General features: G+C 41.0%; 1 protein-coding gene across 13 annotated transcripts in view; it reads left to right on the top strand.

Annotated features, from left to right (window-relative positions):
• Nucleotides 1-19062, top strand: part of ARID1B (AT-rich interaction domain 1B) — a 365703-nt gene that overhangs the window by 296672 nt on the left and 49969 nt on the right. For all 13 annotated transcript variants that reach the window (XM_079971468.1, XM_079971467.1, XM_079971476.1 and 10 more), the window contains one exon: nt 18743-18888. In XM_079971468.1, coding sequence (XP_079827594.1) covers nt 18743-18888 — 146 coding nt within the window. The remainder of the gene's footprint in view (nt 1-18742; nt 18889-19062) is intronic.

Below are 19062 nucleotides of genomic sequence, written 5' to 3'. Positions count from 1 at the left end.
CTTGTCCCTTCCTCCATTTTTTTGTCGTTGTTGTCTAGGAGCAGAATCATGAGACACTGAAATTACCATGGCTGTCTTGTTGTTATCATCACATTAAGCTTCTCCCCAAAAATACGCTATGTATTTATGAAACTGATTGCAGAAGCAATGGCAGTAGTTAGTAATGGGGCTTATAAAAGGTTCCATGGTACCATAATTTAAACAATTTATGAAAGGGTGACAGCCTGCTAACACTTCTGCCAAGGGGTGTAAAACTTGAGTTGTCTAGTATGAAATTACCTGAACTACAGGGGATTTTGTTCCAGTTAATTGTGTTTTCATCAGTATTTCCCTACTCTTTTTTTAAAAGATTACGTCACTGTGAAAGTGCTCCCACCATTCAGTTTCAAAATTTTCAGAAGTAATACACACCCAGTCAAATTACTGCTATCACTGGCCAACTGGAAATCCCCAAAGCTGCAGTATTCTTCTCTGGATGCAGGGAGACCAATGAGTCCTGATTTTGCTAACATGAAATATTTAAAAGAATTGTGTGGCACCCCTGAAAAAAATGAAGCAAACTATTAGGACTCTTAACACTGTGGAAGTTTATAGTTCCTTTTACTTAAGATTTCTGATAGTCAAGTTAACATTTTGGTCAGCGTCTACATGCATTTGAACGTAACAGTAAGCAGTGGTTTGGCACTCCCAAGCATGAACTGGAACAAGCCCAAGCAAAGCCTTAGGCACATTTGCCCCCCTCGTCTCCTTCCATGTGACCACTAGTGTCTACTTCTGGTTTCACAGAATTTTGGCTTGTTATATATGAATCAGAGATTGTGGTTTGAAACAAATTCTGGGGTGTTAAAACATGCCAGCTACATAACCCATAATTTGAAGTTGGCTTGTTTTGAAACCGATCAGAGTTCGTTTAAAACTGTGATGTTTAGTTTGTACACAACAACAAACCAGGATTCTCTGTAACCAAAAATAAACACATATTTTCCCCAGCTGCATAGAAGGAGGAGGAGGAAAGGCGAAGTTTATGAGCCCAATAATTTGCTTGGGCTTGTTCCAGCTCAAGTACATAGTACATGTGAATTGGGCCATGATAGGTAGTTGTTGTTTCTAAAAACAAAAACAAAAAACCCTAGAACAACACACTTATAAAAGTCACAGAGAGTGAATGCGCACAGTGTTTTTCTACCACATCATTAGTTTTGAAGGGGAAGCCTGTAGTGTTCGAATGTCATTGGCAATTGAAACAAAATACCGATCTTTGGCGCCTTCATTAAAATAAAATAAGAGAGTGCAATCCACCTCCCTCAAAGTTCCTTGGAATGAATGAAGTGTTGAACTTGCTTAAGTGAGTTGGGTGGGAGGTAGTTTTATGAAACGCTTTTGATGGCTTCCAAGTCATATACTAAACTGTAACATGATCCCAGTGTTGAAAGCATGGATTTCTTTTTTTCTAAACCACAAGAAATGCTCTTAGAAATTTAGGAATCTTATTTAGACACAGAAAGCTAGTTTGGCTTTGCTGTGCCAAGTCACATTAAGCAACTGTGTAAAATGAATTTAAATGGCATGCATCAGAGCAAGCTCACTTCTGTTGAGGCAGAAAATCAATGCCTGCTAAGCAGAACTTGAACAATCAAGATCAGGGATTCAATCGGTTATATTATCCTGTATTCTGGTGCAGAATTCTACCCTTCTAATTAAAAAGAAAGGTTAATAGTGCAATCCTAACAATGTCTACTCAGAAGTACTCTTACTGAATTGAGTAGGCCTTACTCCCTGGTAAGGAGGGTTAGGATTGCAACCTAAGACTTTTAGAAGCAACATCATTCTGACATCTCTACAGAAGAAGTACCGTAGTTACCCTCTTGAATGGTAACTATTTTTTGTTTTAATAATCCAGATGGTGTATTATGTAGGAACACTATATTCACTACTAAGCAGACAAGCCTCTCTCTAGTGTGGTTTGGACTTGGTGCCAAAGAGTAATACCATTCTTGGAGATCAGCAAATAACCCTGAAAAAGCAGGAAGCCATAAAGAGTTAAATCACTTTCCTTTTCCTTTTTCTTGTTTTTGTCCTGGCCAAGACTTTCAGAAGCTGTATATTATGGATAAGGAGAGTATGCTCACATGTGACAAATCTCTGCAATTACCATGGAAGGATACAGTGAGTGCACTATAAAAATGAAGGATGGCAACAACAACTGAGCTTTAGACTTCCTCAACGGGTTGGATATGAAGAAGTAATAAAGGCAACAAATAAACTTGGGATTAAATTTTAAGGGGTTTCCAATTTTGAATGTCTCTTGATGGGTGCCCAAGTTGAGACACATGGGCTCTGATAGACGCTGCTGAGCACACACATTGTAGCTTGTAACACTTCGAAAAAGGAGTGTATTTGATGGTGTGTATTTAATAAAGGCCTTCAAGCAGTGGGAGGCTTACATCTTTTTGGGGTCTGTTTGTTGAAATGGAAGGGGGATACAATCTGCCGGCGCAAAATGCTATAGCTTTCTCCGTAGCAAATCTGAGCACAAAGGGGGACACACAGCTTTAGTTCACTTCCTTTGTGTTTATCTTGAAACTGCTCGAGAAGTAAAGGAGGGGGAGAGTTAAAGCAGTATGCATTCCTGTATTAGTTCTTGTTTCCCTGTTTTGTTTTTTAATACAAGGAGACCTAAGAAGAGATTCACAGATTCGGGTATTTTTTATTTGTGGTTCTAGCTCACCCTTCACTGAGTGGTCCCAGGGCAGGTTACAAAAAGGTACCATAGACACAAATTTTATTTATTTATAATTAGCGCTGCCTTCCTGCCATCAAGCATAAAGATACATGTCCAAATGTGTCATTGTAGGTAATTTCTGGTAATGCGTTAAGTGATTCCACTCTACCAGAAAGTAGCTGCCGGCTATGTTGGATGTCAGGGTATTGCCAAGTGTCTTATGTGAAATGACTAATGCCTTCCGACACTTGCCTGTATATATAGTAAAATATGCTACATATACAAAAATTGCAGGAATTGGTATGGTATTCAAATATGCTAACCCAGTTTTAAGTGTGAGGAAAACAGATATTCATCACAGTCCAGACTGGACAAATGTAGTATTGCAGAGTTGCACTGTGTGAATACTATATTTTTTCATATGTCATAGGTTTTTTTTGGGGGGGGGCATACAATGACCCAAACTATTGTGCGATGTGATGTGTATAAGAGGAGGTTTTTACAGAAGGAATTTTACTTTACGCCATGCTACCACCACTACCTAGGACCTAGGACGCGGGTGGCGCTGTGGGTAAAACCTCAGTGCCTAGGACTTGCCGATCGCATGGTCGGCGGTTCGAATCCCCGCGGCGAGGTGCGCTCCCATCATTTGGTCCCAGCACCTGCCAACCTAGCAGTTCGAAAGCACCTCCGGGTGCAAGTAGATAAATAGGGACCGCTTACCAGCGGGAAGGTAAATGGCGTTCCGTGTGCTGCGCTGGCTCGCCAGATGCAGCTTGTCATGCTGGCCACGTGACCCGGAAGTGTCTGCGGACAGCGCTGGCCCCCAGCCTATAGAGTGAGATGAGCGCACAACCCTAGAGTCTGGCAAGACTGGCCCAAATGGGCAGGGGTACCTTTACCTTTACCACCACCACCACCCCATTATAGTTCAGACAATTGGTACAAAAATGTTGTAATGTGTATGCTCAGAATGTTGTTTGTTCCTTCTCTTAAAAAGGGGGAGGGTAAGCACTTCATTTTAAAGTTTGGAAGTACTAGTTGGCTAGTTGAGACATACCAGCAATTAGTGGTCAGGTCACCATGTGAAAACTCATAAGCATCTGAATATTGCAAATTTTTATTCAGATGCTGAGTGAGGGCTTCTTTTCTCTTTATCTAGAACTTTTTAAAATATTTTTTAATTTGGTGTGCTGCCCTGAGACCTTGGTATATAAATCAATCAAACAAACTTACTAAATGCATGTCAGAAGGGCCTCCTGTGGGCACAGTCAAAAACAGCTTCCATGAGAAACCATCCTTGCATATTACATGGCCAACACTTATATTGGCTGACTCGACTTGCAGGACATAAGGGCCGGAATTTCCCATGCTAGACCCTATATTAGAGCTGTCAATTAATGCTGTAATTTTGTCAAAAGGAAATGCACAGTTGCAAAGAGAATTTATTTGGCCTTTGGATTCGTTGATACTCTACCACCTAAGACACTAAGCCTTGGATAGAGAGGAGTCTAAACTTGCACTAAAGTGTTCCTCTTTGTACACAGAAGTCATGGCTCATTTTGATGTCTGTTGAACATGAAGAACGTTAATCCAGATAGAGCAGGGATTGCCACTGGAAGGTAGATTAAAACATCTCATATTTGAGCAGATGGAACCTTGCACTTATTTGGATCTAAGGCTCAGTCTTTCATAGTATCATGAACTGCAATAGACAATAATAATTTTAATTGCGTTATGTTTCAGTTGACTTCATTCTTCGTAAACCCGCTGCATTCTCAGCCTGTACTGCACTATCTGGGTTCAGTAGTGTGTGCACTTATTTGCAATTGAGGTGCATTGAAATAATTGGCCTGGTTTGCATAACTTGCTAAACCGGACTTTGATTTAGTGAAACCCACAGCTACTTGGCTTTTCCCTGGTCCTTTTTGTTGCCCGGCACATTCTGAAGTCCAAGTTTGGTTTAGTGTGTAATCTGAAATAGGGCTCGCTCATGTTTAATCTCTCTCCACACTAACCACAAACTGTAACCAAGAACAAACTTTGGTTACATCTCATGGTTAGTGAGGAGAGAGATTAACCATGAATCTTGGTTTGGATGATATGCTAAGCCGAAGTTTGGCTTGGTGCAGGGGAGGAGTCGTGTGGCTGCAAGTTCCTTTCAGAGCTTGCATCTTCATGTGGTCTCGCTAAGGCAGGGATAGGCTTGGTATGTCATGCATACCAGTGACACTTACTTTTGAGTAAAGCTGACTCTTTATCATGTCAGGTCGTCAGTCTACTTAATGCACCTGATGAAAATCTCTTTATTTGGCGATCACGCGTAGCTGAGTAAGATTGTCTTCCATAAACACGGTTTTAACAGTGGGTCCATAAGTGACTGTGGAGGCCAGTTCTGGATCCACACATCTTTCCACAATGGGGACATAGGTTTATGGGTGGGAGTTGATCATGGTGAGGGTTTGCCAAGCGTGCCTTCCTTGTAGCACGTTTCTCCCTTTCATCCTCAGTTCAAGCGTATTCAAAGCTGGTAAAGGCTGTTCTCCAGTTGGAGCGCTCGCAGGCCAGTGTTTCCCAGTTGCCGGTGTTTATACTACATTTTTAAAGATTTGCCTTGAGAGAGTCTTAAAACCTCTTTTGTTGACCACCGACTATACTCATATATGACCATCATGTGAATATTACATTTCTGTGAAGCACTGAGAGAACCTAGGGTGGGTTCCCTTTTGCTGCCTGTGTTACACAGGCCAGTGACCAAAATGGTTGTGACTTAACATGGCAGAGTCAATGAAGTGGGGGATATGGTTGTTTCTGCTTTGGTGAAGTTCAATTCAGGTGATAAAGGGGGACCAGGTAGCATATTCTTTTTGGATTTGTACTACTGTAAATCCAGAATAACTGTGTTGTTCTTCGTATGGATGGGTTCAGAATATAGATTCTCTTAGCAATGTAAACTGCATGAGTCTGAATACATATAATCTTTTACATGCAGCTGAGTCCTCCATCAGCATTTTCCAGTGCTATCTCTGTATTTGTAATTCATTTTTCATTTTGCTAGTGCTAGCAAAGCATTTTCTCCATATTTCCTCCAGAGCCTTGAGCATGCAAGACTGCTGATGGACTAGGAGCCACTGGCAAGGAAATACAGTTAACAGGCATGATGCATTAAAGTGTCAAGCAGGGGAAAACAGGGCAAAAGATTTCAGAAGTCGAAATGCTTAAGTAAAAAATAATAATTCTTGGTAGGGTTGGATTTCCCCGTAGCAAATTTAAATATTCACACAGAGCATGCTGAACTGCTACTGCATTGTCTGTATGTTTAACCCATTTGATCTTGAAAGCTTGATTTAAAATTATAATAATATTTAAAAGCACACTCGTGGCATTCACATCTTATACAGCAGAAGGGGTTGAAGCAGTACCATAAATCCTCTTTTTAATTTTATCTCTTCCCGCGTTTTGAAGTCTGGGGTTTGTCTTTGTTTTTAGCCTTCCCTCTGAGCTGAGATATGATGATTTCTCTACTTGCAGCTGCTGTGCATAACAAGAAGGTTAATATTCCCATCCACGTTTGTATATGTATGCAAGCCAGGACATTTGTAGATATAAGACTGCCAGTTGTGAATTCCCCCACAATAAACTAAACTAAGGTAGTGATTTATTTATTTTTCAGCCTCATTTGGTGGAGGAATTGGAAGTGTTATCTTTAGAACAAATCCGACTCACAGTATCGAATTTAGTGTCCTGTGGAACGTTGGTGTAAAACTTTCCCTGCTGGTAATGAAAGAAGCAAGATGTGTGGAGGGTGTTTCGTGTTAGGTGCAGTAGCATCCTAATTTCTATAATTAATTACTTTTTTGTTTTTGTTATGCCCCTACCAGAGCAGCTAGCAACAATATCAAAGCACAGTAAAATATCATAAAACAATAATTCAGTAACAAATCAGAGATAATACAAAGGACTGTTAGTCATTCCTATTAAAGTGTGTAGCTAGCTACTAGGTCTTACAGTAGTTCTTCCTTTACATTGAATCCTCATCCTAGTATTTTCATATTTAGTGATCCAAGGGATCTTAGTAAATAAAACTGAAATACATCCATTAGTATTGCTTGGATACCCAAGCAATAACTTCCAATCAGAGCAGCTATGTTTCAGCTTCCAAAAACAAATCCCCTTGTAGACTCAGTTGGATGAAATGGAGTTTGCTTCTTGGCCTAAGTGATTGCATAGTGTTACTATGAACTGTTAAACAGCTGCTCCTCTTTGCCTCAAAGCTGGCTTCATTAATGGGTGGATTGATTCCTGTAGTTGTAAGTGACTTTCGAATTAAAGATAAAATGTATATCCTAGTTGCTATTTTGTTTTTCAGCTGAACAGCAAGCAAAATTCATGGGATTATTTTTTTTTAATATAACCCACACCTTTCCCTTACCAAAAATACCAAACTATTTTCTTCCAGCTGGAACTTTTCTTTCTGTTTCTGCAACATACCTTTTGTTCTTTTTCTTTTTTTTACAGAATACATTACGAAGTTCAAGAAAATGCCAAAAGGCAGTTTTAGCACCTAAAAATACATGGAGTTTTAGATATAGCAGCATGATAGCTTATTTTGATTTGTTTTCTATTCTAACAATGTTTTTAAAACATCTTGTTTCAGATTTGTATGCTAGGTAGGAAGGTAATAGTTTTATTTTATTTTTAGCTATAAGCCATAACAAAACAGAAATAACATTCAGAGTTGAGCCACAAATTTAGCTCTTAATTCCCTGGCCACTAGCTTAGGCAACTTTATATGAGGTAAGGCAACATGAGGGGCTGGGGTGTATGTCAAATTTTGGCCTCTCCCCCCCCCCTCACTCCCCAGTGCAGTGTGTGACCCGCAGGTTCCGTGTCAAAGTACTCTTGCAGCCCATTTGACATGAAAGGTTAGACTGCCCTGATCTAAAGGAACCCTCCACTTTGTTTTGTGTGTCTTGTAACTAAGGGGAGAAAATAAGTCTGCTCTCTGTTTATGTATTACTGTTGTAATAGTTGTAGCTGCTGAAGTATACTGCTAAAACACTGGGTCCGATTGCAGGAAACCCGGGATAAAACCCTTCTTTGTCCATAAAGCTCTGTATGTTCTGTTTTTGAGAGATGGCCTCAGAAGTGCATAGTAGAGGCTTCAGTTGAACCCTGAACAGCTAAATGCAGCGCTTCAGCTGGAGTCTCCATAAGAACAGGGCTCAGACTTTGTTATTACAAAAGCAGTCATCCTTAGTCTTAGCCTTAAATGGGAGTTGCAACCCTGTCTTAGTAGCTAGCTACTCCTTCTGTGAGATGAGCCTCTTTATTTAAATAGAGCAGAGAAGACTGTGGTTCTCTTAGCACTTCTGAGCTGGAGTCCTTCATTCCCTGAAGAAGGGGAATTTGACTCCAGAGTTATTTATGATTTATGATTTATAGCCTCAATCTTACCTGCTTGACGGGATTATTGTGATGCTACCCCTTGCATAGCTGTACAGCAGACCAAACAGCCTGCATTACTAACTACCAAATAAGTGAAAGAATACACAGCTGGGCTGTGTTTCTGCAACTTTTAGGTATTTAGAGTAGCGTTTTCCTTTCCATGTCGCTGCATCAATTCTATTGTGTTTGCTGTGTTGGCAGCCAACTAAAATTTACTCTGAAAATATTTGAGTCTTTGACATGCTGGCATGAACAGATCACAAGTGTTTGTATAGTTTTTTCCAGTGTGCTGACATCACAGTGGCCAACCACAAACAATGCAATGAATCCATTTGAAATTGTATGACTGCTGATATGAGAAATAGGACAATGGTAAAAACTCACAAAAAATGTGCATTTCCTTAATGAAAACACTTTTTTAATTCCTTGAGAATTGAATAATAAAAATATGTGCCTGTGAGCTTAGCTTCACATTTCCCTGACTGAACTCACCCCTTGCCTAAACTAAACTAATTTTTATATAAAAAAATGATCAAATAGAAATTTTATTTATTTATTTACACTTGAGATGTGCGTTTTCAGAACACACCCTGTTGCTGTTACTATAGGCCAATTGAAATGGTTTCTAAATTCTGAATTTTAAATTGTTGTGACCCGCTCAGGGACCTGCTGGTGGAGGGTATATAATAACAACAATAATAATCTCCTGTTATTGTTGTTATCATTATTACTATTATTTTGTGTGGGGCTGGTGATCCATAAATGAACATTCTTGACATTAGATTTGAGACAGTGTTTTACCAAATTTGAGCTAGCTTGGTCTGGTTCACCCATCCTATGAGCCAGGAAATACTGGGTGCTTTGGGAGCGGGGGTAATATCTGGCAGATTCATTACTGTCTGCATTGAAGAGCACATCCCCGTATGCACAATGCTTAGTTCATGCTGCACAGGCAAAGGGAAGGTATTGTTTTGTAGTTTTTGTTTTAAAACTTGTTATTTTAATCCTGTATTTTATTCTGCCCTGGGAGCTTGCGACGAAGGGCGGTATATAAATTTAATAAATAAAAATAACAAATATATTTGGATTCTCAGAAGTAGTCTGAGAGAAGCTGCTGTGCCTTATTTATTTTCATTATAACCGCAAATTAGTGCACATTTCTTTGGTGCATGGTCACTAAGCCACCTGCTCCAGCGTAGTTCTAACTTGAATGTCATAGTAGCGTCTACATCTATCACATCTATCAGGCAAACCAGCTACTGTACACTCTAATGCTTTGATCCTCTTGCAGGCACAGGAGTTCCCAAAGTGCATACACAGGGCTTCATTTCAGTGTAGTGGGCAGCTTTCCCATGTCCAAAGGGATGTGCACATGCTGCTGTTTCCTCTCTAGCTCAATGGAAGTATGCATGCTTTATCTGCATAAGACCAGGGTCAGCCCCCAGCATCTTCAGTTAAAGCATCTCAGGTAGCAGGTATAAGAAAATAACTCTGCATGCAGCCCAAAAGAACTGCTGTATTAGACAGTATTCATTTGATAGATGGCCCAACGGTCTGAGTCTCCATGAGGCAGCTGCATATACATCTATATCATGCGGAAATCTACACACCCATGCAGGGGCTTCATGAGCGCTTTAGAGGGCGCATGTAGCTCTGGCTTCATTGCTTGCTTGCTTGCATGCCTGTTCTGATATCTTTTAAACTAGCATTCTGTTCTTAAGAAAATCAGTTCTTACAATTCATATTTACTTTCTGATAGCATTATAGTTAACAGAGTGAGAGTTCGTCCTCTTCTCCTTCTCCATCCTCTCTCTCTCTTGCACACAGTCATAAACTCTTGCACTCCACTGCTTTCTTTGATAGCAATATCTTCCTTGGAAACTTCATGTTGTGGCAAGCAAGTAAAGCCATAGCAAAATTATACGTGCGAGAGAGTGTAAGAGAATCCCAGGAGGAAAATATGTTTGCAGATCTCACCCCCTGAATTGCTCTCATTATAATAGCCCATTTGATGTCAGGGTATGACAGATTATAAGCTTTTTATGGCGAGACCCAGCTCAAGAAAGATTTAAATAAAGTACTTCTGGTTATTGTGCAGGTCAGTGTGTTTAAATAACAACCCTTCAAATCATCCTTTGACATTTAAAAGAGAGAGGAAATATTGTCATGTGCCGGACCTGGCGCAGATAAAGCACAGGGCAATTTGGTCAGTACACTGATTTGTGAGTGCATCCTAACAGTCATTTTCATGGTTTGTAATCAAGTGGGGCGCCCTTGCAGTGTGTCAATGTTTTTCAAAAACACCCCTGCTTAAAATGTTAACACAAATTACTCTCTTGAGATGCTACAATCCAATTCCTTGGTGAAGCTGGCACACGCTAAACATTTCAAGCAGTAGGACAAGAAAGAGACGGAGCAAATACTATCCTGATAGGCTACAGAGAATAACGAAAGTTATGGCACACATGCAGGCACCAAAAGGTTAGCCTCTGATACTGTGCTTCCTTTCAGGAAGTATGTTTTTTAGTTATTATTTTTGACCTCCTGAGTAGCTTAGCTGCTTGATGTGAATTAACTGTGGTCCGACTGTTATAGCTGTCCCAGGATGTAGGTCATGCTGATTTCCTGGCAGCAGTACCACGTGTGGCAATAGGCATGTGCAGGGCAATAGCATCTTCAGAACTCTGTGTACTGTAGGCCCCTATCTTATGTCATCCTAGGATTGCGGTACTTTAGCACATTTCCTCCTTGTACCACTCGAATAATGCAAGGAGTCCTGGGCAATGCTGCAGCTACTCCGCATTCTCAGGTTAACCCAGTTTCCAAGAGAGGGTAGCACTAGTGTTTGGGGAAAAGCTGAAGCATAGCTTCTTTGCATGTCAGCTAGGTCTTCTCATATTACCTCAGCTGTGTGAATAGGAGCTGGGTGGGCGCAACCCCCACACTGTCAATGTAATGTACAAAGGGGACTGCTAACTTGTAATGTAGTGCTGGGGGTGTGCTTGCCAAAGACCCTAGGATGGCACTGGTGATTGGAAATTGGGTTTCTCATAAACAAATCATGCCAGACAAATCTTGTTTTTGTTTTTTTTTATAGAGTTACAAGGTTGGAGGAGCAGGGGAATGTACCCAGGAGTAACGTACCTTAATTTCACTAAGGGTTTTGATAGAGTTCCCCATGATATTCTTGGGGAGAAGCTGGTCAAATGTGGGCAGGATGAGATAACTGTTAGGTGGATTGGTAGCTGGTTGACTGACCTAACTCAAAAGAGTGCTCACTAATGGTTCCTCATCACCCTGGTTGAAAGTTGCAAGTGGGGTGTTGCAAGGTTCTGTCCTGGACCCGTTGTTGTTAAATGTCTTTATAAACGACTTGGGTGAAGGACTTGAGGGGATGATAAGATGATTTACAGATGACACTAAATTGGGATTGGTAGCTAATGCTACAGAATCAGGATTCAATAGACCTCAGTGTTAACATCTTTCAAGTATTATAAGTGAATTTGTTTCCCAGGTGAATGGTTAGGCTTTCATCTGTAAATGCCACAATTGGTTTAGAAACTGGTTTTTAAAATCTCAACAACTAGTACTAATTTAACTTCACATACCAATGGAGTTTAGGGTGCAGAGGAGAGACTAATGGCACATTATCAAGTTCTTTTCAAGCTTTCAGAAAGAGTGGAGCAAATAGCCCTTCAGTTGAAACAGCAGTGACAGAAACATTCCTCCCTTTCTCCCCTTAACTCCAGTAACCAACAAATAATGCCATGACCTTAAGCATATATAAATATATTTAGCACTTGCTGTGCAACATATTTATCGGTGTTTAGTGGCCTGGAGGTTAATCAAAATGAGTCTGGTGATCTCAGCTTCTTTCTTAATGGACTCTACTTCATACTGTAGAATGGATGTAGCACAGTTTGTCACATTCAGTTATCGTTCTACTCAAAGCAAGAGTACCAGTGAGTCAGAAAGAAAAGATAAAATTCCTTCATGCCCTCAGTCCTGGAAGCTGCCTGTCACAGGCTATACCATAGGACACTTTAGTTCTCTAGATCTCTATTGTATCCGAAATCAGATTTTTGCATAAAACACATTGTAGGTCTCTTACCATTTCATGTAAAGGTCCTTCCAGTGCTATTTTTCTAGAAAAAGAGGTGCCAGAACTCACCACAAATGCCTCCCTTGTTCTCTTATAATGGCAGTGGCGCCCACCTGACAGGTGCCGGAATGGAGTTCTGGTGAGTTGCAGCTGAAAAAAAGCCCTGGGTCCTTCTACTATATTGTAAGCAGAGTGTGGTATGTGCAGTTTATATATAATAGGCATGCAAAAAATACATTAGTACCAAAATTTATATCCAAATTGTTGGGCAGGTAAGATTTGGAATTTTACATTGTCCGATGAGGTAGATATGTTGAGAGCAGGATTGTAGGTGCCTCATGCCTGGATATTTCTGGTCTTAAGAAGGCCTTAAGTGTTTTAACTAAATACTATTTTGACTAAATACTAACATGGAAAAGCTCTTCTACCACTTCCTCCTGTATTTTGCCTATGGGAATTGGTGATCTTTCCTCAGCTATTGTGTCTCCTTCATACTCTCACCTGCTGCCAGGCACTCCCAGCTAGGATTTTTGTCACTTCCATGCCCATCTTTGAGCTCTGCTACCCAATTGGCCATCATCCACTCACATCTGGCATGTAGCCCAAGGCCTTTTTTGTCTAATCTTGTCAGACTCTCAATTTTATCTTATCAGAATAATCAGACATCCTGTACCACTAGAATCTCTTCCTCTGTGACCTAGTCTTTCCTTCATAGTTGTAATTGAGCCCCTGTTCCTCCTTTTGCCTCCATCTTTGCTAGCACCAGAGGATTGCACGTCAAGGTAATACCCATTGCTGCTACAACAAAATTAATACCCCTCTTCAAAGTACTGTCTTATACAGCTACCTAGGAACTTCCAGATAAGAGATTGACTTTGTTCTATAGTAAACTTTGCCAGCTTGGTGCCATCCAGAAGACTTTGCCCTCACAAGTCATCATCTAAAATATCTGGAAGTCCAGGTTGGTGAAGACTGTTCTATACTCACAGGAACTTAACCATAATGTGAATATAGTTGGGAGAGTAGGTCTTCTGGGACAGGGGTCTGATTTACAGCTTCTAAATTGTATGGGTGACCAATGTGGTTGGAGTTGGCTCAGGGAGAAGTGTGGCCATGCCCTGCTAAGCCATTAAGCTCACTCCATTTTCTTGGACCATTCACTATCAAAAAGGACATTTCATTACTGTGTGTTCAGCACATACCACATTCATGCTTTTAATCTATGCCCCAAAATGTAAAAGTTAGACACCTATCCTTAAAAAAATTAAAAATAACTTTATTTCCCTGTGTGTTACATGACTGATGTATGGCAAGGGACTGTTCCTCTGTGCTTTGAAAATCAGTACTTGCACTTTTGAATTGGACTTGGAAGCAGAAAAGCAGTTAGTGGGGAAACTTTAGCACTGGTAGAGATATGAAGTGAATAAACTATGCTAATCAAAGTTTGGTAATCTGTAACCGATTGAAGCTCCTGAACCTTTTAAGAGGCAGCCCTACTTTTAATATACTGTATTGTAGTTATCCAGCTGGCAGTTTACCAGGACATGGGTAGGGAGATACTGTGTGCAGTCAGATGTCACACTAAACCATAGTTTAGTGTGACAAGAATAAGCCACAGTGAGCCTCAGGGTTGTGCAGTCTCCCCTTTCTTCTGGCACAGCTGCAAGGAGGACTTTGGGAGCTTTCACTTCAGATTTCTCTTATCTGTTAATGCAGTACCCAAAATGTGTAAGTAGGTCGTGTTAAACTTGTTCTAGCCTTGTACAAATCAGTAGTATTGCTGTCAATAACATGTCCCATATTTTCTGCTTGTGGTGCACTGTAATTTAGGTTGTATTTTTCAAATATTCTTTCTGTGTGTATGTCTGCCTTCTTGGTTTGAACTGGTGAACCCTCCAAACAAAGTACAGAAGATAAAATTGCCTTTATGATGGTCTATTTCAGAATTGTAGTTTCATAATATTATTACACATTGAGTAAAGCTTTGCTTCTCTATTTCTTTCTTTAAATGTGGCTGTGAAATATTGTCCTTTTATATAGATATCCTACCTCCATATCCTGTTTCTTTGACAGGCAGTCTCTTAGCTGGAATAAAAAATTAGGATCACCAGATGAATAAACTTTTCTGCCTTACATGGCGACCCATTGTTAAAGAAGCTGTCTGGGGGGAGAGATATTCACATAATGTATCAATAGTATCGGTATATTCATACTGGAGTAAGCAGGGGCAGCACACCCCATTGCACCTCTCGAGGTGAAACAGGAAGTACCGCCTTGCCCCGCTGCTGCTTTTTCTGCACACGCTACCACATCTACTGCTGGTGAAGAAGCAGTGCCAAGACGATGGGGCAAGCAGTATACTTGCAGGCATGAAACTTGGGGGACTTCTGCCACCTGAGGCAGTGGCCTCACCCTGTCTAACAGCCAGGCCAGCTCTGGGAATAAGATAATGCCTGTTTATTTCTCTTTAAAAGGCTTTTCTGCTATCATGGAGCCTTCCAAGAAGTTCATATTAATCCATGCAAAGTTTTATATACCCGAAAAGCTATTTGCATAAGGGCTGTACAAATGTAACAATAATGTCACATGCTGCTATTGGTAGCTTCCCAACCTGGTTTTCAGCAAATCATAGCTTGCCATTTTATCCAAACAGTCAAATTGTGTGTTGCTCCTGCTTACAAACCATGATTGCAAACTATAGTGTTATTTCCAAAGAGCTACATTGAGTTAACTCAGGCTTCCTCAGCCTCAGCCCTCCAGATGTTTTTGGCTTACAACTCCCATGATTCCTAGCTAGCAGGACCAGTGGTCAGGGATGATGGGAATTGTAGTCTCAAAACATCTGGAGGGCCGAGGTTGAGGAAGCCTGAGTTAACCAGATCTGAGTTTACATGAGGGTCACTCACCTTTTGATAACTAGCATTTTCAGATACTGTAATGTGTTTTCTGTTTGTGTTTTTGTATGTAAGGTTTGCCTTGACCACACAATTTATTTCAAGTATATAACTATATAGCATTTGTTAATGCAGAACAGGCCTCTTGTTACAGGGCAAGGAGATTGTGTCAACCTAGACTCATGCTGCATAACAGTTTTGCCTGTGTTTTTAGGACAATTTAAAAGATACAATATTTACATAAGAAAAGCTTGATTTCACGACAGTCTTTCAAAGTTATGCCAAATGGTCCTTTTCTTTTTTCCCTCCCTTTCTCATTATCCTTTGGAGAATTGCACAACTGTGCATTTTTAATATTTTTCCCTACAAGTCATCACAAGCTTCGTCAGGGGAATGGCATTGTATGTCAGTTGTCTCCTTCATATCAAAAGAAATCCTTTGCCTCTTTACAGAAAATGAGGAAAGTTTGCCTTCCACAGAGCAAAGAACAAAACTGACTTGGAAAGAATTCTCTTTGCTTATGCCACATGTTCTTTACATCTTGGGAAGTTCCCAGGGTATCAAGAACAATTTTAAACTAGTGTTAACTAGAACACATTTTTACCTACTCCAACATTAAAAACAATAAAAAACATAGTTTCCTGTTTATCTCTGAATATTCAGTTACAATGTTCACATTGGTACAAGTATTTGGGGGGCGGTGGGATCCATGTTGCACATGTTGACTGCATTTACAGAGTAGAAAGAAAAATTGCATATTTTCTCAATCATATATGCAGTCCTATACCCCAGAGGGATATATGGGAATCCTGTGGAACCACATTGTAAATTATTAATCTCCTGCATAATCTTCTGAATTTGACTATCCAGATAGGAGCAGAACCACTGCAAAGTTTCCCCAATTTAAAAAGGATTCAATGGTTGAGGATACTGAAAAGGGAAATAAACAACATCACCCACCCACTGTCTCTCTCCTAACAAAGGTGATCATACAGGGTGATCCAAGGCAGTCTCAGTGCCAAATCCAGGCCTAAACCTCAACTGAAATGGACCAGAGAATCATCCTAAACCAAAAGAGCCTGGACCTGGAGCTCTTGCCCAGGAAGGGGGCTTTTGCGGTTGGTTTATGACTATTTAGATTTTCAAGGTGCAAATAAGGATTTTTCAGAAGTGTCTGCACGACAACCTTTTTTAGGCAGCCTGGGACCATCTCTTCTCATAATAAGGCATTAATCACCTTGGCCCAATCAGTCATCCTGCCCATACAAGATTTCATAAGCAAGGAAAGGCAAGGATCAAACATGCAAGTGGTTTCACAGATCTGCTCAAACATCTTGTTCACATCCTCAAGCTGCATCAGTTGGAACTAATCCAACAATACTGGACCAGATAGCACATTGGACACCTCAAGTCGACCTACCAAAACTCTGGAGTCCAGATCATAGTGGATGCAAGCAAATTTATCATTTTTGCAAACAAAATGCAGGAGGCAATTGGTGATTCCAAAATCTTATTAGGGCTAGAATGCTATAGACCACCCAGAGAAGCTTTGCTAAACAGAAGTGAAAGTATGTAATGGAGGCAGTGAGAAAACATGTGTTCATCTTTGTTGCCACAGAGTACCATTGAGAATGAGCACATACTAGTGATCAGATTCATATGTCAGCTTGTGTTCAAGTAATCTCTCAGCTTTCTTCATCATCCTCAACTCCAGGGTATACCATGAAGCTACCCAAGCTTTTCTAAGTGAGGGAGGACATTTGGGAGGGATCATGTCAACCATTCGGGTCATCTCTTCATTCCATAGGAGCATTATTCATATCAGCCGGGAAATCCCCCAAAGTCCTCTGGAATCCATAAGGATTCATCAAGCTCCAGGGCTGGACCACCCTCATTGTTTTCATTCTTGCAGAGGGGAAAATTCACTGTCATCCTCAGCAGGTCTGAGCATGACAAAGAAACAGATGTAAGATTCCCCACTCTCAGAACACCCTCTTAACTTTTGGTCTAATCACATTTTGCGACAGCCCATGATAGTAATAAAGTTTTGACCCACCCTAGATCTCATAGCCTTGGTGTGAACATTTATTACCTCCAGGACCAACAGCCTGGAAGGCCTCACCAGCACATTCAGTACCAGCTCTGTCAGCTCACACAGGAAGGCTGCTAGGCATTGGGATATGTGGTAGGCTCACAGAATCCCTAATCTGTTCCATTCACCCAGCACAAGATTCAAACATTCTAGATTTGCAGTTAGTTGCATAGGAAACCAGGACAAAGAGAGCCAGTGTGGTGTAGTGGTTAAGAGCAGTGGACTCATAATCTGGTGAACCGGGTTCGCGTCTCTGCTCCTCCACATGCAGCTGCTGGGTAACCTTGGGCCAGTCACACTTCTTTGAAGTCTCTCAGCCCCACTCACCTCACAGAGTGTTTGTTGTGGGGGAGGAAGGGAAAGGAGATTGTGAGCCGCTTTGAGACTCCTTCGGGTAGTGATAAAGCGGGATATCAAATCCAAACTCTTCTTCTTCTCTTCTTTCCCCTTCTAAATCTTACCTGTTGCTAAACCAACTAGCCAGGTGGGCACGGCTAACTCTCTGCTTGCCCCCATTCAGGTCCTGGTTATACAGGCCAGGTCAGCCAGTAGTGAATGAGGGAGATCTTATTATAAACTGACCTTGCATTTCAAAGCAGCATCTGAAGACCTGACATCTGGCTGATAGGACAGCCAACACACCTCCAGCTAAAGGAAGGAACAGAAAATGGAGCAGCCCTTAATTGACTAAACGATATATCCCCAACCCAGCTCAACCCTGTCCCCTCAGAGGGCCCTTCTATCTCCACATGATCCAAGTAGAAGATAGGCAGGTGGCACAGCATCTGGGCAGATTGTCTGTTCTTCTTCTCCCTATCCTGCTTGGGTTGGGGTGGGGTTATTGGCAGATGTATACCACGCAAGCATTGGGTAGAAGAGCAAGGAGCGGTATTTCTGTGATTTCATCAAAGACTCGATTAAAACAATTTTGGATTAATGTGTTATAGCTCCACTCAATTTGTGTAACTGCATCTCTTTCCGTTGCTTTTTTAGTTTTGTTTCATTGTCTTCATGGCTTGCTTTTGTAGTATGGTAGGCAAAGTGGAATCAAAAGAACTTTTCTTTTTAAGAGCTATCTAGCCCTGGCTTCTTCGTCTTCTTCTACGTATAACAATGGCAAGCACTTCTCTCTCTCTTTCCTGTGCTTCCATCACTTTCTACATGTCAGCCACACAACCACTTGAACCTCATATAATATTAGGCTGTGTCCATTTTAAATTAACATGTATTTTCCATTTAAAGATCTGCATGGTACTTGATTGTAGTTTGGATTGTAGAACGAGCCCCAAAATGTTAATTACTAATTCAGTAATAAGCTCCCAACAAATCGGTCCCCTCCTCATGCAGGCAAAGACTAACTGGCTGCCTCTTCCTTAGGTGTTTGTGAATGCTAAAGTATGAATTCTGTGACTAACCAAAGTGTCCTGTGCAGTAAGAAACATAATAAGAGCTTGTGCACGTGTGTGTGCTTTCTCTTCACTCAGGCAAGGCAGTTTTCCTGGCATCAATCAGAGCGGCATTATGGGATCCAGCTCTCCCTACACCCAGCCAATGAACAACAACTCAAGCCTGATGAACCCTCAAGCTCCTCCTTACAGCATGACACCTAACATGGTGAACAGTTCCACAGGTAATGGTTGGTAACTTTTCAGGAACGGCTTTTTTTCCAAGGTAGACATCCTTAAAGCTGCTATTCCATATCCACTTACCTGGGAGTAAGCCCTACTGAACCCAGTGGGACTTACCTCTGAGTACATTAGATTGTATTGGATGGTGCAAAGGATTTCTCCTGTGCAGCTGGTTC

The sequence above is a fragment of the Podarcis cretensis genome (assembly GCF_951804945.1).
Source record: "Podarcis cretensis genome assembly, chromosome: 3".
NCBI classification, from domain to species: Eukaryota; Metazoa; Chordata; class Lepidosauria; order Squamata; family Lacertidae; genus Podarcis; species Podarcis cretensis.
Note: the sequence above shows the minus strand (reverse complement) of the source record. Positions and strands in the feature narration are given on the sequence as shown.